Genomic DNA, 24400 nt, shown 5'->3' with positions numbered 1-24400 from the left:
TAAAACAAATGAAGACCAGAAGGCCACATCTTTATCAACTTCTTTCCCACTTCCTGTCTTTCCCAGAAGGTTCTCTGCAGCTGAGGACTTCTCCATATCCTTCAGGTCATGCACATGCAAAGTTTAATAAAACGGAGTAAGACCAACTGAAAAGTGAATTTAGGAGAAGACAGGACTCACTTACTGAGCATGCTCAAATTCACTATGCACCAAGGAGTAGATTACAAACCCACACTAAACATTTTTATGCAACTGTCTTCTACAGAAGCATGATGTCTTAATTATTGCTTGATAGCAACTCTGATTAAGGGTAAGGATTCTGTGATTAAACACTACATTAAGTCTCCAAAGTCTCCAGATTATTGTTTCCAGAAGAACAAATCTGAAACCTATGTAGCTCATATCCAAATGTGCAAATAAATGTAATTTATGATCAACTGTTATACTTATAGAGGCTGGAAATACCAAAGGAATGTTTGGACAGAAAAGAAGACTTAAGATAGGAGACCACTTGAAAATATGTTTAGCTAAGTTTACAAGAAATTAATTCTCACTGCTGAGAAGAAATCATGATTCAAATTCAGTACTCAAAACCCCATCTTGTATGGAGTAAAGATGAGAAAATTAATACATGAGCTTAAGCAAAATAAATTTCTACCAGCTACTTTATCTGCTATTCACGGCTGCAGAGCAGACAGAAGTCCTACAGCATTTGTGTGGACAGCATGACCAAGAAAGAAAGCAATAATTGATTCTAAAGTTTTTCAAAACCATTACAACCTGGTTTCTTCTTGAAAACACAAGCACTTTTTTGGTACTTGTCTTTAGAGCAGTCAGCTCATTCATGTAAACTAGTTGTACATGTATTAATTTTGAATTAAAGGATGACTGGCAAATGAAAACATCAGCAGCTGTATACCAATCTTACACAGGCTTGACTTTTAACAGGGGAAACTTTGTTCTTGGAAATTTAAATCTACAGACTAACAAGACACTACTGTAACTAAGTTGTAGCCCAATCCATTTACACTCTACAATGTCTACTTTTCATGACTAGATTCATGTTCATCTGGTGCATTTTTTTCCTTCTGAATATTAATTAAACATGCTCAGTAATAGAAAGTTTCCAAGCAATCCCAAAGCTCTTGGCTACTACCCCTGGTTTTGGTTGTTTTGTTGGGGTTTTTTTTTGCCATGCCAAGCAGTCTTTCACCACACAGATGCAAGCCCCAGGCCAGCCCACATGATAACAAAAGGTAGTACCTGACCTGATGTTAGGTATATAGGGGATGCGTGTATTGCAAAGAGAAGCTAATACACCCTGGGATAGCGGAAACACACACTAGAATGGAAAGAAGTTCTGCTTGGGGATAGGGAGCCAGGATCCTCCTCCAGCAACTGCCTCACTGACTTCTGCCTCCTCATCTCTGTCCTACCCTCTGTTGTGGCTGCTGCCAAGGTGGGCTCCGGGAAGCCATGCTCAGGGGTCCTGCGCATCAGCACCTCCCCCTCTTGCTCACGTTTGATCCCTAGGTCTGTGGAGCCGTGTTGGATCGGTGAGCCAGGTATGCTTGAGTCAGCCTCGTTTGAGAAGTCAAAGCCATCTGGGATTCAACATATAACATTTTAGTGCTTTTCTATTCCTTTCCTGGCATTTCAACCCAGGCAGGGAAAATAGAAGATTTATGTGGACATGGAACAAACACAAAACACTACCCATGCTTAGTTACAAGTTGTGAGAACATCCACAGGAAGGGACAGATGTGCTATACTGTAGACCAGAGACTAGCAAATGAATATAATGGCAACTACAGTGAAGACAAACATAACCCATAGTCCTGAAAACAGAGGACAGCTACTTGTTGTCCTGGACATTCTGATTCAGCTGAAGACTGGGGGTCATCAAATCCTTTTGGACACGACAAAAAAAAAACCCAAAAAAACAACCCTGACCACCACCACAACAACAAAAAAACCCCCAAACCAAACCAAAAAAACCAAAACCCCCCACAAAACAAAACAAAACAAAAAAATAGTACCACAGGAATATACATAGTCCTTGTTTTCAGACTCTTTTACCCCCAGTTTATTTTTAGGTTATTCTACTTTTTACCTTCAGCCATTTATGCAGCTTTTTTTTAATCAATGTTTTATACATGCAGCAACAAATCTTTATGACAAAATTATTTCAAAGCAAGCTTTTTCCTACACCTACATTGAAGATGTCATCATATCAAGGTAAATATTTTTTCCTTCATACAGTCAAGCACACTTCCATATGTCATAAGTGCTTACTGAGGAAAAATAAGGACTAATTCTAAGCTAACCAAAGCTATGTTATGACATGGCCCCTCTCTAAATTGGGCCATGTGATGGTGGAAGTGTGTTGTTCAGCTTTTCCCTCTCCCACTGTCTTCAGTAGCTTTAGGTAGCTGGAACCCTACCAAGACCTATGAAGGTCTGGATAACACTATGCATTCCCTGAGCTATTTATGATGGGAGGCAGTTGAGTTTTAGTGCGGACTAAAGAACTCACATTCTAAGCCAAACTCTACCCCTTCAATTTTATGCTGTGTTACACGGAGAAAAAAAAACAAGTCTTACTAAAGATTTTCCAGCTTCTCCATTTTCTCACCTACCTCATGAGCTATCACCAAATCAAAAACAGAACGAACACCCCAAATGTTTATGTTCACACAGTGCTCTGAAGATGTAAAATACTATACGTTGTTACGGAGTATCACTTTTCAAAAACAAACAAACAAACAAAACCTCAACCAACTGTTCCGCAAACATTCAAACTCAGAAGCCAGATTACAGTGACAATGATGAATACAGTACTCTACAGTATTTGCTCTTGGCAGAGAAAGCTCACCTTCTCTCCTCCAGCGATGACGACGGATTGAAGCTGTTGTAATAGCAGTCCGAGAAATCCTCGGCACTGTTGGAGTAACTTCTACTTTCAGTACCTTCTGGCCTTCTTGCGATGCATCAGGAGCATCAAAGGGCAGTGAGTTCTTCATGGCATTTGCAACCTAAGATAAAAGTAAAACGCAGTACTACTATTGCCCTTGATGGCACTAATGACAATATTAGATCTCTTGCTGGATACAGAAACATCAAGAATTGTTAATTATGCCAGATCCCATCTAGATGGATAGTCCCATCCTGAAGATTCACAGCTGATAACTATGTTGAAAAGCTCATCACAAACCTAGTCACAAAAATAGTTGAATTTTCTCCAGCATATGGCTTTGTGCATGGGTGAGACAGGGCCAGTTTCCACCCCACCCTAAAGACTTGTGGCTAGCTGATGGAGTAGTATCAACTGTTTAGCACATTATTACAACCAAGTATTTCCTAGTTTTATGCTGTAAGCAACATTTTCATATGTTTCCCTCAACCTAGTAAAGGAACTGATGCACTTTTAAACCTTGTCAATGTTGTCTTGGTATTCTGAGGTTACTAGAGGCCTTGGAAATGTAAGGGACCTCCAACAAATTCCTTCAACTCCCAAAGCCCGCATATACAAAATCTGCTTAACTAATTAAGTCACCTTTTGTTAGCATTCACAAAAACCCAAACTACGAGAAATCTACTAAACCACTGAAACAGACCCTATTGGCAGAACTTTGTATTATTTGTCTTGTGAAGATCTGATAACGTTTGATAAGACAACTATATCAATGCATACTGCATGCCATAAAAGCTCCATGAATTAAAGGTGTTTATTTGCATTATAATAAAGTAAAAGTGACTTTCCTACAAATTATAACAGGAAAATCATCCAGCAACTGTGAGAAGAAACGGAACTGTTTCAAACAGTAAAGCCACAGATCACAGGATATTAACTAAATCAAAGTCTTTTCACTTCCCGGGGGGCTGGAATGGCTGCTATATGATCCTGATCTCCAGCTGCTGTTGTGATCCTGTAACTCTCCATTAAACACCTTCTCCACCGCCTTCTCATCTGACTTCTAACCAGCACAAAAGATTATTGGCATCATCACAGAAAAATCGTCCTTATCATTCTGCCTTCTACTTGTCCAACATTGATTTGCCCTTTGCTAGGGCATTCTCTCAGCCTCAACACTTGTTTGTGAACTACTCTCCTATTCACACATAGGCCTTTTTCCATGCCATTCTCTGAAAATGGTACAAACTGCATTCACCCTATCCTTGATCACACTAAAGACTTCAGAACTCATTTCTGCTGTACTCAACCAAAGCAGATCAAGTTCAACAGTACACAATGGTTTGCCCTCCCACCTTCTACTCGAGTTGTGTCTTCTTTCAAATAGGTACCCTTCTTGGTACACAGGATTAAAATTTAAAAATTAGTAGGAAAAAGCTTCTGCAACAGGACCAGAAAAATGACAGAACATTTGTAGAACCTTTTCACAGCTGGCCTTTTCCAACAGCAGAAATGGTACTTCTGAAGACTGAGGAGAACCATATGGAGATAGAAATCAATGCAACAGTAAAACTTTGAAACAATCTAAGCAACCAGTTTGAATGAGTCACAGCCCTCCTCTGACAGAAAAAAAGCAAAACTGCGATCCTTCAGGATGCAAAAAAACTTGCTCACCAAGTCTAATCCAGCACTAAAAGGCAGGAAAACAAACAAACAGCACAATTTAGACTTGGCAAGCCAAGTCTGCAACTATCAATGACAAAGGAGGGCTGGTTTCAGGCCAGACATCCACTCTTGCCTAACAGCAAAAGAGTTCTAACAAAAAGAGCATCCAACAAAAGCAGTAAGTACACCAATAAAATACACTGGATAAGGGTGCTGTCACAATAGGCGCTTTCTGATCCATGCTTCTTGTGTACTAGGCTAAGAAAGCTTGTGTGTCTCTGCACTGAAGACAGGGATTTCCATCTGAAACAAGGGCAGAACCCTTGTGTTCAGAGGAAAAGATTGACTGGAACCGAGCTACTCCCCATGTCCAGGATAGCTTGTAGACATACTGAGTCTTGGTGACTACTTTCCCTCTATAGAAAGTCCCAGTTTTCATGACTATGAAACCAATACCTAGTGTTTCTTAACAGAGATACTTGACTTTTCCCAGAAAAATCTTTTCCCTTGCATTACTTCCTGCCCTTTCCAGTGCAGTCTCTGGGTAACACTGAAAGACCATTTCTACATTACAGATATTTCAGTTTTCTGATGCTGCTATTTCAGCTTTTTTTTTTTTTTTTTTAAAGTCCACAGTCACTATAAACCTATTTAAATAAGAGCATGCATCTACTACATTTTCAAAAATATTTCTCCAAGAAACATACCCTAACACAGGGACTATGACGTTTCTCATTGTTATAGTGACTGATGGTATTCCCATAGTTATATACATAGCTTGAGTACAGATATCTAAAACTAATCCTAACGTGGGGGTTTGCCTGAACGTTAAATGGTCTTCAATGAATTTGCTGCTTTTAGGAAACCCTAAGCAGAGGCTGAACTTGAAACTTATCTGGGATGCTGCACAGATATTTTATTTGGTGCCAGTAGTTTTAAGTTTAAAATACAAATTTTTATAATGCTGTTAAATTATGCATATCTCCTGGAGAACGCAACAAGGTGAAAGGACTCCAACCTTTGAAAAAGTCAAATCGCTTGAATATATAGCATGAGGCCAAGAACATGCAGGTCATTTTTTTATAAAACTTACAATTTCTTAAAGCTGCTTTTTAAAAACTGCAGTTAAACAAGATAGGAAGCAAGGCAATGATCAGAGTATTAAGAAGAAAACCCCACAGATGTGCCTGCACGCATATATGCACGCAAAATCTGACAGCTGGGGAAGGGGGAAAAAAATTGGTGGTGTCATGACAACACCGACACCAGACAATGGGATGGAGAGGTGCTAGTAGCTATGGAAAAAAAAAAAAACAACAAAGACATTCCAGATGATTCTTAGAATTAGAAGCAATCTCCAAGGACAAACTGATTAAAAATGAACAATGAGGACTGAAAATTGTCATATCATCAAGTTCCAGGTCCTCCTACACACCTTTTAAATGTAGTAGTTTGACAGGGTGGCCCAATTCAGCAGGTTCAATATTTAATTTAAAACTTTCAGTCTGATGGAGCGATGAGTCATTTCCAAAAGGAACAAATTATTATAATAATTCAATGGATATCAAGCATTTAAAATGCAGAAGTGTCAGCCTGTAGATAAGTTTTACAGCCAATATTAATTCATCAAGAGAATAATTTTATGTAATTTACCGCAGAAGAGAAGGTTCTCAGATTACCACGTAAAAAGATTTTCCCAATCCGCTCCTTTCTCAGTTACGTAAAAAGCTGTGAAATTTTACTACTGTTACTTCAGAGGAGCACTAAAAAGGCTTCTAGGCACAATTCTGATGCAGAAACTGAGACAACAATCTATTTTATTTTATCCTCCTTAATTTTCCCTGTTATTTTGAGCCTCATTCCTTACATTTGACAAAAAAAATCAAATCCCTCTGTTCCTCCTTTCACTCTGTCAACCTCCTCATCCTTCTCAATCACATCCACTTGCACCCAGCCCAGTTCACCACTTTCCCCATTTCATGTTTCTATGATCAGAGCAGCAAGTACAGTTGAAACTGAAAAAAACCCAAACAATCAGAACTCCATTATATTGCTGCTCCACCAAAGAAGGTAAAGTTTAAGACCTGTTTGACTTTGATCAATCAAAATCTGACTGACTCTGGACATGAAGTTCCTTTTCACTTCCAGCTCTATCCTGTTGCTGCTTTTTCCTACCGTGTTATCAGTTAAATCACACAGCATATTCTCAGCCCCACTGAAGTTCTAGAAGCAAAGAAAACACCTTTTTTTGCAAACAATGTCCTATGACATAACCATTTGGTTAAGCTTCTTTGAATCACTCATCGGTAGCTTATGCCAAAACAACATGAACATTTTGATCCAACTGTAATACATTAGAAAATCCTAGCTTTCAGCATTAATGAGTCCTAGGAGATCCCAATACCCTAGCTTAACACTTAAGCAGAAAAAGCACAGTATAAACAGCTACGTTGAGAACACTAGCTGTTAACAACCACTTGCATTTGGGAGCACAGTAAATGACCATAAATGTTTTCATTACCAGTCCACTTCAGAAACGCATCCACACTCCTCTTAACCAAGCCCATAAATTGCAATGGAGTGCTTCTTACCAGCAGAGGCTGTGAGTAGAGTTCAAGCTGTGCTCTGTAAATTATATCCTCCAATACCTCCTGGCCGAGATCCCACTGACCATTATATCTAAAAATTAAAGAAAGATATTTATCTTTCATATCTTATGAACTCAAACTTGCCTTTTTTCTGCCCAAATCCAGCTCTTCATTTCTTTGCTTATGGAGAAAGTCCATCAACTGTATACACACTCCAGCCCCTTCACTTATTTTAAAAGTATAGACAAAGCATTTTTTTCTTAATCTTGTTGATATAACATAAAAGCTGCTCCCTATCACCTCCAAGAAATACAAAGTTGGTACCATAATGAGGACAAATTTAAAGAATTTTTTAAAAAAGGGGTCAAGATGTAAGGTTAGCACTACTTAGCAGAACGGAATTTCCATCAGAAATGGATTTTTGCTACCTCAGAAGCTACTGACATTCAAGAGTTCTGCATTTCATCAGGTTATCTTGCCATCCAAGCTCATTACACTCGTGAACAGAAGGTATCTGGTGGTAGTGGAAGCTTCGGAAAAGATGAAGCCAGAAGCCTAACTCTCTTCAGTACCTACTGCTGGGCCCTTCATTGCCTAATTCAATGCTGACAGAGATATTTTCAAATTATCAGTTGGCTGAGCGAGCAAGTAACAGGAAATCATGTTATAAACTTGTGTCATGAGTTTAACTATTTTTTTCAACCATAAAACATCTAGCATTTATATTTTAATTAATCTAAACCCAGACATTTCTCTTTATACAAAAACCCCGTCCACTTACATGGCATAATAGACACCTGTGAGCAGCTGCACCATGAAGTCAGGGTCTAACACCACCCTACCACAGTGTTCTTTCCAGCGTTTCTCATGCTGCCGTGGAAATCCACTCACACACAGCCTGAAAAAAAACACATCATTGTAACAAAACGTTAACCCCACAAAGACTATAAATGTCTTTACATCAGAGAGATTGTAGTTAATTTTCAAAATTTAGTTTTCAAAATATAAGCATGCAACATAGAACATTCTTATGTTGCTCTCCCAACTATTAAAGTAGTTTTACAACATTGCCTTGAGATGTGGCTTGATGATAATCCACTGTTATTCCCATCTAGCCATTAACTCCATCTGTTTTCTTCAAAGGAATGAGGGTGGCAAGATGTTCTCTACTGCCAGCCACCAAGTTAGGTAGGAGATTCTCCCCAAAACAGTAACCAAAACCAACTTTCTTTAAGGCAAACATTTCAGTGGTATAGAAAAGGAATATATCATCTCCCATCTAATGTATGATGACATCATGCAATCACCTTTTACCTAATGTTGGGTATCACACATACTGCATTCTTGAGAATTGCTGTCAGCTGCCTTCAAAAAGAAGTACTTCTGACCCTTGAAAAAGGGCCTGCCTTACTGCATAGCACTGAGTCTCCATAAAAACCAGAATAATTTATTCATAACTAATATCTGAATCTTCATCATGGAGGCAACACATGCCTACTAATACATAATAACTGCTGCACTGTTTCAAAAACAAACAAAAAAATCCCTAGCCTATAGAATGTTGTCTTTCTTCTCTACCCAAAGAGCTGATCTAATTTTTAGATACAGGAAAATTCAACATATTTGGGAAATTTAGCATAGCCACAACTCAAGCGAAGATGATGGAAGAGTACCAAGAATTAACCCATTCCCACCATGGGAAAGAAAATGGGCTATAATCTTAACTGCATGTGCATGTTATTACAGAATATATATTGTTAGAAACTAGTGTGATCCTTCTTTGCTACATAACTGAATTGCGTTTCATGGCAGTATTGTGCTGAAGCAAACAAGCCAAATCAAAAAACCTTTAAAGAAGTTCCTCTGTTTGGAGGTAGCAGGAGAGAGAATTTATCTCATTTTAGACAAAAATGCTGGTAAAAAAAGGCATATGGGAATATCAGATATACTTTGAGATTTTTCAGAACAAAAAGCAAGGATCTTTGCCAACCAGATGCTTCTAAGACTATTCAAGTAGAAGGTTATATAAAGGGCATGTATAAGAGTTTGAGAAATCACAGTACTGAATTCTCCAGAGTTATTATCAAGGAAAAAAAGAAAGGAAGAAAAAAATAAAAGAAAAAAAAATGACAAAAACAACTCCAAACCAAAGAAAAACCCCAACAAACCACTAAAACCCAGAACATTGTGCAAGCACTTCATATAAACCATCCTACGAAGACAGACATTAATATCTGGAAGTAGAGGAAACTGGTGGTATTCCTCACACGATTTTTAAGCTGACCATACTGAAAAATGTCTGAAAGATATGTAAATCCAAAAAATGCAAAACAGTCTGAGTAGCTCCAACTAACTTCCCCCCAAATTGCCTTTTTTTTTTTTTCCCTTCCAAATAACAGAAAATTACATAACCAGAATGAAAGCCCATGCAGTAGTAAGATAATCCATGTGGTTTATCTGTATGCAAGCACAGCTTCAAATTTCCAATTAAGTTGCAAGACTAACCAAGAGTTAAACATTTTAAGTTATTAAACACAAGTAAATTAATTCTTTTTTTTGCTGGATGAATATTTAGAAGTCTAGTTGCACCCTGCAAGACTATTTCCAAGGCAAGTATCTCACCTGGAACCCATCCTACAAAGTGACTGGTAAGAAGTGGCAGGCATATAGACAATAGCAGAATTGTAGCACAACATAAGAAAGCTCAGCACCTCAAACCTGGAAAGAGACAAGAGCAAAACCTTGCATGGTTTAAATTCTTAGTATTTCATCAGAATCTAACACAAAAATTCTACAACTCAGTCTCAAAAAATATCCCACAGGAAAAAGTGTCAGAAGTAAACCCACAAATCCTGAAATCCTCTTTCACTGTAATTCACTAACTTGAAACAAGCTATTAAAGGTTCAGTATTAAACATTTAAAATTATTATTACTGAAAGCCATTAGTATACGCAGGAACTATGGAGGAAATGGCATATGGCATAATATTTGGACAAAGTTATAGAACTGTACAAGCCTGCAATGCATTCAAAATTAATTTATCAGTTTCCCAGAGCTGGATTTAGACACAGGTAAAGCTGGCAGTGACTAGAACAGCAGGGCAATTTCTCTCAACCCTTGTTCTGTCTATCCACTCAGCTCTATTCCCCTTTTCCTGTGGAAAAAGCAGTCACAGCCTCAGAGCCAAAGCTGAATTTTGTTACACTTCCAGGAAAATATGAGTTCACAGACAAACCCAAAGATATTCCTGACAGACACAGAAGTTACAAGAGAAGTTACTCTCTTCTAAATTAACTAGTAGAACACACAAAGTTGGAACAAACAACAAAAGTACTATACCTCAAGATTACCAAGACTGTTCTCCAGATTTATTTCCAAGCACTTAATGCTGAGAAAGTACTAAACACAATGTATTTGGTCTGAATGTTTAAGGACTTGTGGTCTGGATAGTGAAGCACGTTTAATATTAGAATACATCCACCTACCGGTTCTGTGCTGTGAATGTTTCTCTTTGAGGATGAAGATCACTGTAAACTACCCTGATGAGATCATGCTGACAAAGAGCTCCTTCAGTTAAAGCCATAGATCCAATAGTAGAGGGCTAGAAGCAGACAGTGGAAGGAGGAAGGAAGGAGGGGGGAGAAATCAAGTCATAAGTAAAAAGCATTAAAGCATAAGAAAGCATTAAAACTCCTAACCACCCAAGCCAAAAGACACACTTGTCTTGTGATCTGTAAAAATGAAGATTATTCCAGACTACAGTAAATCTAAAAACATTACCTAATTTTATTATTATAAACAGATTACAAGCAATAGAGCAGGTGAGAGCAATTTTCCACTTCGATTCTTACACATCCATTTATAGTAAGTTTGTCCTAATCACATAGACCTTTTGTACAGCTACAGCAGGGAAAGAAAAACACAATTCTAAGTTCAAACCATATTAAGCAGGAGCTAGAAGAAGGAAGACTACTTTTGTACTAACACCTAAGAGGTAAAACACAGTTGCAACTACAACACAACAAACTTCCATGCAAAATGGGTACTGTCAGCAAAGAATTTTTTTGACATTAACATTCTTTTTCTTCTACCAACGCTATTGAATTTGATTACACTAATTGCCATCTACTGACATGGAAAACTTATTGCAACAAGATACATCTAAAACGGCCTGTTGCATCATATGGATCCAGTTTTCACCCCTCTAATAGATCCAATTCTAATTTACCACAGCAGCTTCCTTACCTCATGATATATTGAGGGTTTCGATAATGAAGGGATGGTGAAAGACAAAACTTTGTTGTTTCCATCTTTGTCAGCAATTTCCTGCATTAAAAAAAACCCAAACAAACCACACCAAAACCCAAACAGAAGTAAGGAGATAGCACTTGGAATAATTTTCAATTCTTAGAAGGCATTTAGCAAGTAAGATGTTAGATGTTCAGCTCTTATAAAACTATTAACATCCCAAGGTCTCTGTACATTTGCAGAATACCAGCAAATTTACACACATATTTAAAAAGTGGTAAAGACCTCTACCACAGATTGCTTCAGAATCAGTCTGCAATGCTTAAAAAAATGCAGCATCGGCTCTTTGATCAGTGTGACCTCATCAAAAAGAAAGAACAAACAAAAAGTTTTCTAGTCCACCTTTACATTGTAAGATTTAATTACAATAGAATTGCATAGTGGAACAAGGCTAAACTCTAAGCCCAAAAGACACAGACACAAGGGCGGATGAGTCACTTACTGACAACGGGCAGTACTTCATAATAAATGTACCACAGAGAAAAGGTGAAATCAAGGGGACTAGCAAAGTTTCTTCAGGGATTCTATGAGTAAGAAATACACAGAATGTTTTCTCAAAAGGCTTTCAAACTGGTCAGATTTTATAGTTGCTAGGCTACTACACAAGCAAACCCAGCAGTTTTTAAAGCAAATATACTAAGAGCAATTACATAAGACTATACCAAAAAGGAGTCTAAAATCCTGCCTTTTCCCTTTGTACAGCAGATTTCCAAACAACGAGCTCTAGTCATTCCAGTTTATGTGAAAACTTAGTCCAAGGTAGCACAGTACTTGTAGTAGGCTTTAAGGATCACAATGGGAGGACCGTGCATAGAATTTAGCAGAATGCAAAAGATAATTATCCTTGTCTTTCACTTTCTAAGTACTGAGAAAATAACTTCGCTCCTTCAGTCTCAATGTATGTGCAGAAAAATATCAAAAACTTAAAGAAAAAAAAGTAGTGGGAGCCACTGTCCATTTTAAGACCTCTTTCTTCCTGAATCTGGAGACAACTGAATAAATTACTGTCCTTAAAAAAAAAAAAAATTTAAAAAAAAAAAAAAAATCACCAACATGACTTTCAAAGGAACTGCAAAAAGACCTTAATGAGAAAACAGTTGACAAAGATAAACATGCTACTTCAACCCAGCAAATGGTACCAAAAATCAGCAAGCAGTTTCCAATGTTTTCTTCTATCAGAATAGATCTAAAGTAACTGGATGTTCCAGTTGTTAGAGCTGATTTACAGACATATAACAACACGAATTTCTTTCTTTTTTTTTTTTTTTTTTTTTTTTTTTTTTTTTTTTAAGAATCACAGTTTGTCTATTCTGTGACTCATCATGTGTTGAAACACAATACACAATTTAACGGAGGGGTATACTATGATAGTAGAGAGAACGGCAACGTTTCAGTATAATATGTTTTCAAGTCCTATAACACAGAAATTTCCATTAGAGAATGCCTATCTTGACAGTATTGCAAAATTCATCAAACAGCCTCGTAACATTACAAAAGTAAACATTACCAGGCTAAGGTAAGGATATTAAAAAGCACTTTTACATCCAACAGCTAAACTTAATAATCTATAGTTACTTTTACTTATTCTGAAAATCACATTTCCACTTAAGACAACTATCTGCATCAAATGTACACATGCATGTATCGAAGTGCTAACATGTAAAGCGGTTTCAGCTTGAAATTACTCTTAAAAAGACATACTCAGATTAAGTGGGGGGGCAGGGGGAAGTGACACATGAAGTATATTGGCCCGACAATCATCTCCATCGAAAGTTCTATTTTTCAACATTAAGGAGGGCTACTTAATGTCCTTACAAACAGTTCAATAAAGCCCATGAGATGACCCTTGTTAATTACAATGTTTGTCCCAAAACGACTACTATAAAAAAAAAATATATTTTTTTTGCAAACACATTCTTACTAAACCTTCACATTATGCTTTTCTCCAGATTAAATATGCTTTCACATATGCATATTATAATTTTAAATATGTTGTTCCAACAATTTACTTTATTCCTAGTGGTCAGTGACACAAAATCTCACACCAAAGCTTTCCTCAGCCATTCCCACTCAGCTCACTTACCAAGTTGTAAATGCCAAGCAGCAATGCTTCAATGCAACCGTTACTCTGCCTATCCCTGCTGGCAGTAAGACGCAGATATACCCAGATCAACTCTGGCAAAAACTGCAGTGTGAATCTCTTGAGCCGAACTTCAGAACTACGATAAAGTTCAAAAAGCTGGTGGCAAACAGGCTCCAGGAGCTGTGGAAAGGCAAAAAAGCTCATTAATTACTGTTAGCCTCCTGTAATAAGGGAGAATGAAATAGCAAATACAGGGGCTCTATCATATAGCCACTGCAGCCAATAAAAATGACATTCCTTGATGGCAACTCAGTGAATGAACCAAAATGATATGTGCATTCCTTTTAAGTACATCTATAAGGACAGATCTGAGGGGCACTGGTATGCAGTATTGGGAAATGTGGCCTTACTACAGCCACCACCATCTTGCGCTTTGAGAACGTTATTCTCTAAGGCTGTCAGTATGAGATTTATTTTGTATACAGGTACTAATCTAAGGCATGTGACAGACACATGGCTTGAACTATGGGCACCATAAAACTTTAATAGTGAGTTGTAAGGTTTATAAAAGTACAAAGGTTAAAGATTAGCTGCTAATGACAGGTCTATTAACAGAAATATGAATTAATTTCTTACCTACAGCTTTAGTCTCAAACCTAAGTATGTATTTTCTCATTACAACGCAAACTGATTTTTCCATCTTGAGCTGCCCTTTGGGTTTCAGCATAAGAATCAAAAGGCCCTTATCAAGTCAGTGTGATATAAGCACAAGAAAAACCCTGCCATTTTAAGAGTCTACAATGCCAAACCAATAGTTAAGATGCATCCACAGAACTGTTACTGCGGGGGGGGGGGGGGGGCAAAGAAAAAATAATCACGCCAAACTGCGTCCTCCTTTCCTGTGACTAATCTAGTTGTTAATACCAAAGTCAAAAACTACCAAAAAAAAAATATATCCCAAGAGGAATTTTTATAACTTCTGTTACCAGTATCTACTATTACATTCTAAGTGGGATGATCTGACCTAAGGAAAATACTCATGGGATTCAACGTCCAAAAAGACAGAGGCATCCATGTAATCTAAAGCATCTATGTTCATACAGAAGAGTTACAGAGGCAGAAAATAGAGGCCAGAACCCCAAATAAGCCTTCTTTCTAACCATCCCTGCTTTATGCAGCGCTCATATACACACACGATAACATTAAACATTAAATTATATTTATGATTTTTTAAAGCAATAAAACCCCTACATTTGACCAACACGAGAGCAGCTGTACTGGTGAGACAAAAAGGCATAAACAGGAAACACCCAGTGCAGAGCAGAAGATCAGATAAGACATATATGACTTCCATTTCAGTAGACACTCTCACTCCCAGGGATATGCAGCTTAGGACTTCCAGAGCATTAGCAATGTGTTTCATAGACTTTGATGTATTCTTCTTTCATTAATTTTTCTATTAATCAAAATCTTAGTACCAGAATTTCCTGTGGAATTCACTGTCACTCTTTCGCTATGCTGTATGCAGACATACTGCTGTGATTTGCTATGAACCATTCATTCTCTTAAAAACTTTGAAGAAATCCCTTGCTATCAGCAAAGGGCCAGACATTTCTACAAGAGATTAGTCTGAATGTTTGATAAGTGTGCAGTGTCATAAATCTGTATGACTGTACAAGTTCACATACACATATTTAGACCTGGATATTTTACTCTATTAAATCACAAATATGAAAAATAAATTTTACAGGATTTTCTATCAAGATAGCTGCCTTAAGAAAGCATCACCCAAGAAAGATTGAACACATCAGTTTAATTTCTAACACAGAGTATTCTGGTCAACAAAGGACACCATTTTTAAACCACTGATTACATAACCCACAACACAACATCTATGTAAAATAAAACTTTGCTATCAGGAAAATCTCTTCTTATACAAGGCTCTGGTATAAGTACTTTTTGTACCAAGACTTCTGATTGACAGCCTAGTTACTTGAAGCTAACAGCCTGTTTTTACAACAGAAGCAAAGACAGACTCCACAAGGCAGTGAGGGAAGAAAGCTGATACTGACAACGTGATACAGAATAAGAGAAGTCCAGTCATATGGAGCACACAAATTTTTTTACAAGCCATATATGTAAAATACCTCACCACTTAATTTTTGGTTTGGGATCTAAATGAAATTAGAAGCCCATAAAGCTTCTATTCCAATCACTTTAATCAAACAATGCTAGGGCTCTCTCTATCAAGTTGAGCATACATTGTTTTATCTAGCATATTAATTCCAGTGTTTCATATATATATAGCACCTTATGTTCAAAAGATGCGTAAATATATTATTTCTTAATTAATATTTACTTAGTAGAAACTCCTGTCTAAAAGTGACTCTAATTATTAAAAACATCTGTAACAGTAAATGTTCAAATCTTCAGAGACAGAACTATATCCTTGTTTTATGAAAGGCCTAGCACACTTCAGATGTTTAAATAAATGAGTGATTAATAAATAATTCAGAGATCACTGAATAAATTTGTAGGTTTTTCTTAAAAGAAAATATGACCAAGAAGCTAGAGTATAGAAGAAAAACACGCCATTTCTGCAAACAATAAATACACGCATACCTGCAAGGAGATAACAGGTGCAAGAAAAAGCTAAACAAATATTATCAGAAACCAGATATATACAGCACCATTGCTATAAATAGTATTTCTATTAGATCAGAGATGACAGCAGCCTAAAGCTGTTTCCTATTTAAAATTAGCCAGTCTAATCCAGGTCCCATTAAAAACAGTGGAAAAGTGTAATCTACCTTTAGCTGAAAGTCAGATCAGACTCAGCCAGAGCAGTTACTGAGTTTATTCTACTTTCTTTCAAATGAAAATTTTATAAAATTAGTCTCTTAAGTGAAACCATGCTCCCTAAAATATACAAGCAACATCCCATCACTGATGCTGCAAGCATGTTAATAATCCTCATTTCTAGTAGTTGTCATATTAGTTGTGCAAAAGGTTTAACAACAGCAAATTACTTAGGTGGAAACCTGAAGGTTGTTTGTAGCAACTAGTATAGTGCTTTTGATGTGTTCAGAGCTTTAAGTTCACAAGAAAATGCTGCCATCACAAAGACGCTAAACCACAAATATTTTCAAAGACATGAATACACAACTTTTTCCTATCAAAGCATAGTACGATCACCTCCCACCTGGAAACACAAAACTTGACACTATGAGAAAGAACAAATGTTTTCCTTGCATCTTAGTTATCTGGCTTTTCAGGGAACCAGCCTCTTCCAATTAATTATCTGAACACAAATATTGAGAAGACACTGGATAAACAGAGGAAATGGAGCTTTTGTCACCAATAGTGGATGTATACATGAACTGACATGGACTTTTTTAATTCCAAAACTCTTTCAGTCCAAAATCAAAGAAAACTGCTAACAAGCAGAACCTGATGTTAGTCATCTTTGAGTCTGGTATTGCTTATCTTATACCTCATACCAGAATCAGGCCTAAACAGCAACAGCAGTTCCAAAGAGTACTATTTGGCAAGTATCAGTGTTTAATAACATAAGATTACTGTCACACCCTTAACAAGATACTCTTTGTGCAAATCTGGTTCTTTGCATCACTAATAAAAAATAAAAATAAATCAAATACTTATTCTCAAAGCAAAGGAAGCTTTTATATTTTCAGAAGTATACACATACACAAATACATATATACTAAAAGACAACAGCAGTAATGGCAGCTTCAGGTTGGAGAGAGAATAACGGTAGTTTCAGTACAAAGAAAAAGGTCACCATGCAAGCTATTTGTAACACTGAAATGAAGTTGATAGCTATGAAGCCTTTTTTTTTTTATTGCATGAGCATTATGCAACATCCTTTAAGCTCAATCAAGCATTCAGCTTCCAAAACCAGCTGAGCTGTGCTCAGGAAAAGAAAGAACTTCCTTGCTCTGTACACTTGCCATTTAATTTATAAATATACAAGAGATCACAAATGTTAAATCAAATATTTTGAAGCATTTTATTTAAAGTAGTTTACACAGCAGAGAATGGTATGCTTGCACAATTTATTCAGAAGTTATATTTCACACTTTCCCAGAAATGCTTATAGCAGAAGCCAATGGAATAGAAAGCTCAGTATTTAACATCATTTGCAAAATAAATTACATACAAGTGTAAGTTAAGTTTTCATTTTGTATATTTGCATTTTTGGGCCCTGGTTCTGCTCTTGTTTACAGCAGTGTAAACCAAGTTACACAAATACGATACTACTATAACCAAAAGAAGCTCTGGTTACTTTAATAGGATTTAATAAATTGTTTCCATCTTCCACTGTAATAAGCCACCAGGCGAGAAGCACATTGGTTTTACTGAGTTTCACTGTAAGGCCTATTTTGTCTCAGTTATGACTGAAAGGTAGTTTCTGGGAAGAAAAAAAAACCATCTCATGCCAAATCAAGTGTAACACTCAGCTGTGGCAAGTAAAATCTAGCAGAGAGCATAAACTGTATTTTTGGGAGGAGATGAGGTTGTGTCTTATCAGAAAGGCATTAAAGTAACTGTCAAAAAACAAGGGAGTAAAAAGAGGAATAATACCCATGTTAGACTACATTAGAAAGAAGAATTGAAGAATGTTCCTCTCCATCTCCACTTCTCAATTACTCTAGTTTTAGTTGTAGAGATGGAAGATACAAGAATGTGAACGAAAATATTTTTTAAAGTCTCCTACCTCATTATTTGGGTCTTGAATGACCTTATAAAGAGCTGGTACCAGTGGTTTTTTTCGGTGCAATGTAGCTGCATAGCTGGAAATTTGTGTTTCAGGTAATGCCTAAATAAAAATAAAATTAAAAAAAAAAAAAACGTTTGCCTGATAAATCAAAGCTTCCAAGTATTAAAGATCTCCACAAAATGATTCAGCCTCACCCCGACATCAAGAAAAATTCCTGAAGTTCAGTAAATTTTCAGACTTGTGACCTAGTTCATTCAGTAGAAGTTCTCTGTACGAATAGCATCTAGGGGCACATACCAACTTTCAGGGTTAAATCCAAAAGCAGTTTCAGATTTATCTTCCATGAAATTATTTGCTCCAGCTTGACAGGAGGACTCTCCTTCTTGATATTCTGTATTTAACAGACACTTTTTGAAGTCTTTATCAAATCAACTTGAATTATTTTAGAGGACAAACTAGAATGAGCATGGACAGCCTCAAGTCCCACCAAGCAACCATGTCTGTGGATTTTGCATCCTTGGCTCCTCAACAAATTTACAACAACAGCACATAATGACTTATTGTGTACCATCAATGATGTACAGAATTACTAATCTTCATTTAAATAACAGATTAATTTTGTATCAGTGATGAAATCAAGTTTTCCTGTTTATGCATTATCCTGTATTTCACTCAGCATAATTATCGATACGCAAAATAGCTTAAAAATACTTCAGATTCTTCATGACAAAAGAATTTTATGCAGACCACAGAAAAAAAACCTAGCCAAATATTTTTAATTTTTATTTTAACTCCAAACATTTCTACTAATTTTTTTAAAATAAAAGAGTTGCTCAGTTAGAAATTTGGGCAGTGTTATCCAGCTGTTAGTTAAATTCTATCAGGTTAATCTACACAGAAATATATGCTTTAAAAAAACCTCACTGCTATAGCAGTGTTCTGCTCTGCAATAATAAACAAGAAAAATAAACTACTATTAGAACTATACTTTGTATATTATATACCGGCTGACTTATTTACAAAGACCTTTGCATGCTTTATGCATTATAAAAAGTTGAAAGATCAAGTAGTAGATATTTAAAATGTTATTTATTGGATATTTAAAAACCAAACCAAACCAATGTTTTGTTGTATAAAGCCAATGATACAGCTATCATTCATCTTCTCAGCTCACCTTGAATTCTGACAGCCATTCTTCCACAACACCTCGTTCTGATCCCAGCATTTTCTTACTTCTTTTGCTTCTCTCTTACCTTTAGAAGAGAAAGGACAAGAGAAATTAAATAAGAGTTCTGCCAGCAAAACTTGGTTTTTTAAAATCCTACCCCCATGAAAAGCTGTTAACATATTTCCAATAGACTTATATAATACGAAACAATAGGAAAAGTTGCATTTTGGACAACTGGTCCCATTTTCTAACAACGATTAAACTGTTCTCTTCAGACTTTTAGACAAAAGTACTGCACATTAATGGGGGAGGAGGAAAAACAAGGATTCAGGGCTTCAGGCCAAAACATACATTATTTAAGACAAACGCATCACCCCATTCTTGCTCCCTTACCAAATACAGTACAAAGAAAAGACAAGTGGAACAAAGTAAAGAGCATCATGGACTAAATCATGTGAGACATTGGAATGACAGTTCTAGATACAGATTGAAGTAAAGCAGTTTCATAAAACCAGTTATTAGAAATCCTAATAGCAGAACTTTACTCCTTACACCTTGTTCCAAAAGAATGTTGAGGCTTCTCATTCAAACCGCAAGATTTAGCTCTTCTAAAACTATGCTGGAATTCTCAGAAACAAAACAAAACAAAACAAAAACCCACAACAAACCTTTCAAGGACAACTATTACTATTTTCCACTTTACAGCCAACAGTCATATTCTAACATCTTTTGAATTCTCATAAATTTAATTCTCAAGGCAATAGCAAAAATGTTTAAAACACAAGGCATCATTAGACACCTTTGCTTTATGTTTAAATAGGTCTAAGCAACAAGGGTCACTTTGTCTCTCTGTGCGATCTCGGTATACGTTGGCAATACCTGGAAGTCATTAAAGGTCCCAGAAAATTTTAATCTGAAAAAGCGAAATGAAGCTGTAGCCTAATACTAGAGACTGAAACCTGAGAATAGTGACCTGAAAAGAGATAAATTGAGGAGAGAGTGAAATATAAGAGCTCCTCGAAGCCATTCTAGACATACGAAGACAGCAGTTCTTAGTTAATGTTTCATCAAAAGTTTACTTTTGACAGGACCTGCAGGTTAACAGCTGCCTGAACAGAAACAAGAAACATAAAATCTGTGAAGGGACACTGTATTTTAAGAGATACTTTGGTCAGTCTTTTTTCTTTTCTTTTTTCTTTTTTTTTTTTTTTTTTTTTTAAAGAGGCTGATATTGCTATGTAACAATTATATGCAACAAAGCTGTCACACGTCATATATCTTTACCACATTTTTCCTAAAAACTACAAATACCCATCAGCTTCAAAGCCCCTTTTTTCTTCTTTTTTTAATTAATATTTTTTCCTTCAATACAGTAAACTCTTTCTAAAGTTCTTTTAGCCTGGGATAGGCAAAAAAAGGAGAAACACCTCCAGAACCAGGTGATAACAAGATGAAGACTACTACTACGATCTTTAATCCCATAAACACACTCATCAACTTCATACAGGTAATGTCAAAAATATATTAAGTGCTACTACTTGCATATGTTGTAAAAACTTTAAGAAAAAGGCAGGTAAACATGAAGCTACTTATTTACTTTTTATAATTTTCTTTCAGATGCATTTTGAAAATTTTTTTAGGCTCAACCAAAAATTACAGGTTTGATATACAAGTTACATCATGGAAGCCCTATGATAAATAGCCAGACTACATGACTGTATTCACGTATTCTGGTCTCAGAACATACTTGTTTTGGTTTCTAAAAGAAGATTTATATTTAAGAACAGATCAGTATTTGTTAAACTGAAAATGAAACGAAGTAAGACAAAAATTGTGTTGGAAAGCTGCAAGTTCAATGTTAGCAACTTTGTATGAACAGGGCTACATGTAGCATTTCACATGGGCCTTGGAAGCAAGTCATTCTGAGAATACAAACTCCTGTGGGTAATGAACCGCCTCAGATTTCTGGAGCATGTTTAAATACCCTAAAAGACATTAGATTCAGAAATAATATTAGATTACCTTAAATTCAAGCAATACTTGGGTGACTTCAGCAGAAGTGCTGATAAATAATTCTATAAAATAACACAACACAACTAAGTAGATCTCTGCAAACAAAGGTTTCCAAAGACATTTCAGTAGATAGGGAAACAGACATCAGTCCTCAGAATGAGAATGGATACAAGTTAATTTAAAACAACACAGGACAGCCAAAGAAGTAGTTGAGATTTAGTTCACTTTGCCTGACAAAAAAAAACCAAACCAACATTTTCTACATAAAGTGCAACATTCAGCTTTACCTCTTTAAAGAAGTCAATTTTCTAAAGGAGGAAGAGGAAGAAGAATGCAGCAGTTTTTCAACCTGGGATGCATTTGTCAAGCCTTCAAGTACTTCCCTGTTTTCTGAAAGGTGAAAAGAAACTCTGATGGTCACAAAACAAGGAGAAATAGAGTAAAGCAAACAGGTGTTTTTATTTTTTTATATATATATATATATATATATATATATATATAGACATTACAAATTGAAGTTTATCAAATCTACTAAACCATATTTGTGTCCTTCTGTAACAAAGCAATTTGCCATTAAAATACACTTAAAAAAAAAAAAAAAAAAAAAGGCTTGGTGTTTTTAGCAAGTGGAAGAAGGGTGGAATTGCATTCATCCAAAAAGAAGGCTTTGTCACCTCTGCAGAAAACCTTTATGGACTAGTGGCACACACTAGAAAGAAAAACTGAAGCACTATTTCTTACAAAGAACAGTGCAAGAACAATGCAAGATGAAGCGACAGAGTAATGCTTTTATAAAATGTGAGCTGAATCAACACCCTGACTTCGGAAAACATACTCCTTCTAAATGGAATATATTAAAGACTCTTCCTTACTATCATTGTTCTTGACTTAATATATTCCTTACACAGTCAAAATTCCAATGTCATTGCAAAAAGCATGTATTACACTTAAGTTCACCTCTCACTGCAGGATCCCTTCATGCTGAGCACGAGATAAACAACACACAAATGAGCCCACTCTAGGTAAATTAGAGGATTTCAGTATCTGGAGACCTCTAATAGGAAATTCATGTACACGACCAGTGGGTGTATTCCATTCCATACTGCTTATTCAATTAATTACTTTTCCAAATTACTGAAAGGTCCCTTTTTTTTTTTTATCTCCACCAAGCTAATTAGAGATAGGCTAACAGGAGGTAGCATCCTTTTCAGGCTACGCTGCAAGTGAAAGTTTTTATCACAAGATGGTATACACGAAAAACGTCCTCTACGAATTTTCTGAAATCAACTGTTTTAATAAAAATGCAATTCCTTGCAGAAATCTTAAATAATACACTTCTGAATGAATGAAATTCATATCCTTCTCTTCTTTCTCTGACAGTATTTATGAAGGGTCTGAAAAAATAAACAAATTTCTACCCTATAGGCACACTGTAGCTGATTACATACAGATTTTTAAACATACACAGGAGACCTGGAAGACACATGTATGTATTTAACTTATTATCAGTTGTTTCTTGTAATTAGCAGGTATGCATCTTCAAGACAGAATATCAGGTCTATAAAAGTTGATTCAGGACTTCCTAGAAGCTTCACAAATTTTACAACATGCTAGAAACAACCCTTACATACAGACATGATATTTGATATACACTACTCCCTAGAAACGCCATGGGGTCCCAACTAGCTCTAAGTTATTATGGTTGCTACCTAGAGGCTCAGTTGTACCTAACCTGCTACACCTAGTGTCAAAAACAAAAATACACAATCTGGAAGTTCACCAGGTGGGCCTTTCCAGAGCTGCATCAAGTTAGACATCATTTTTCCCTGGATAGGAACTAGAGTTATTTTAGCCTTAAAGCAAAAATCACAGTTATGTACCAGCAAATCAGACAAGTGAATTTTTATTTCTGTACAGTTTTCCCCACTAAAGGACTAAGAACAAGAAGATGTGCACAGACCTGGTTGGAGAATCAGGCTGTAACAGTTCAAAAATTTTCATTTACTTAGCAGTTTGCTTACAAACCAAACCTGCAGGTTTCCTAGAACTAAATTTAAGTAGAAGATAATTTAAAAAAATAATAATTTATATAGCATCACAGATGGGGTGTGGCATTTCAAACTGTTTTACACATAGAAAACAGTAAATAACTGTCCTTAAATCAGAGACAAACATCACCCATAACTCATGGCCAAAAATTCCCCTCTCCCTGAAATGATTACATCAGCCTGGAAGATCCTGTTAATATCTGGAGGCAAGTAGCCACTCTCCTCCAGCAGTGTATCAACTTGAGAGATTACACATTGACCCAGTATGAAGCTGACTATTTCCTTGGAGAAACCTTGCAAGGGGGAATTAAAGTTATGCTTTAAAACTAACAAAAACCCCCAAAACAACAAAAAAATCCACACCAAAATAGAAATCCCCCTTCTCTTTACACTCCAGTGAACAGCAATATGTATGAAACTACAGCACAGCTCCAGCAGGAAAGCAAAATATGTATTCGACAAAGCCACGCTGAGCACCAAATACTATTGTGTACTTTAAGTAGCAACAAGTGGGTTTTGCCCTATAGCACAACTCAGAGTAAGACTGCAAGGAGAACACTAAAGAGGCTAACTGTTGCCGAAATAAGGAAATGCACAAGGCTATTCGAGAAACACATGCATCAGGCCCGTAAAAATGTAGTAGTTTGGAGTAAGAGAAGAATACTACAAATAAGTGAAATCAATTAATTGAAGAATTAGCAATTCTCATGAGTCAGGATTTAGCCTGGCATATCTAAAGAAATTAGAAAACTATCAAGAGTTGCAAGAATTATTCAAATTGCTCACTGTGAGCACTACAGAGATCCCGATGCTCCTACTATGTTAAGTCAAAAACGTCAAGTATTATAATGGCATAACACCTAACCTACCT

The 24400-nt window shown here is 36.3% G+C and overlaps 1 protein-coding gene across 2 annotated transcripts in view; it reads right to left on the bottom strand.

Annotated features, from left to right (window-relative positions):
- The window catches only part of HYCC2 (hyccin PI4KA lipid kinase complex subunit 2), a 30786-nt gene extending 8943 nt beyond the window's left edge, over nucleotides 1–21843 (bottom strand). The window contains exons 1-11 of one of the 2 annotated variants that reach the window (XM_086465014.1): nucleotides 21769–21843; nucleotides 19475–19553; nucleotides 18298–18399; nucleotides 13560–13739; nucleotides 11414–11494; nucleotides 10654–10769; nucleotides 9790–9885; nucleotides 7949–8065; nucleotides 7171–7258; nucleotides 2876–3035; nucleotides 1437–1604 (exon numbers count right to left, since the gene is read on the bottom strand). In XM_086465014.1, coding sequence (XP_086321140.1) covers nucleotides 1437–1604; nucleotides 2876–3035; nucleotides 7171–7258; nucleotides 7949–8065; nucleotides 9790–9885; nucleotides 10654–10769; nucleotides 11414–11494; nucleotides 13560–13739; nucleotides 18298–18399; nucleotides 19475–19525 — 1159 coding nt within the window. In that variant the 5' untranslated portion in view covers nucleotides 19526–19553; nucleotides 21769–21843. The remainder of the gene's footprint in view (nucleotides 1–1436; nucleotides 1605–2875; nucleotides 3036–7170; nucleotides 7259–7948; nucleotides 8066–9789; nucleotides 9886–10653; nucleotides 10770–11413; nucleotides 11495–13559; nucleotides 13740–18297; nucleotides 18400–19474; nucleotides 19554–21768) is intronic. The other variant, XM_009947925.2, reaches the window with a different exon arrangement.
- Between the last annotated feature and the right edge of the window lie 2557 nt (nucleotides 21844–24400).

Source organism: Leptosomus discolor, chromosome 5 (assembly GCF_034619465.1).
Source record: "Leptosomus discolor isolate bLepDis1 chromosome 5, bLepDis1.hap2, whole genome shotgun sequence".
Taxonomy (NCBI): Eukaryota; Metazoa; Chordata; class Aves; order Leptosomiformes; family Leptosomidae; genus Leptosomus; species Leptosomus discolor.
Note: the sequence above shows the minus strand (reverse complement) of the source record. Positions and strands in the feature narration are given on the sequence as shown.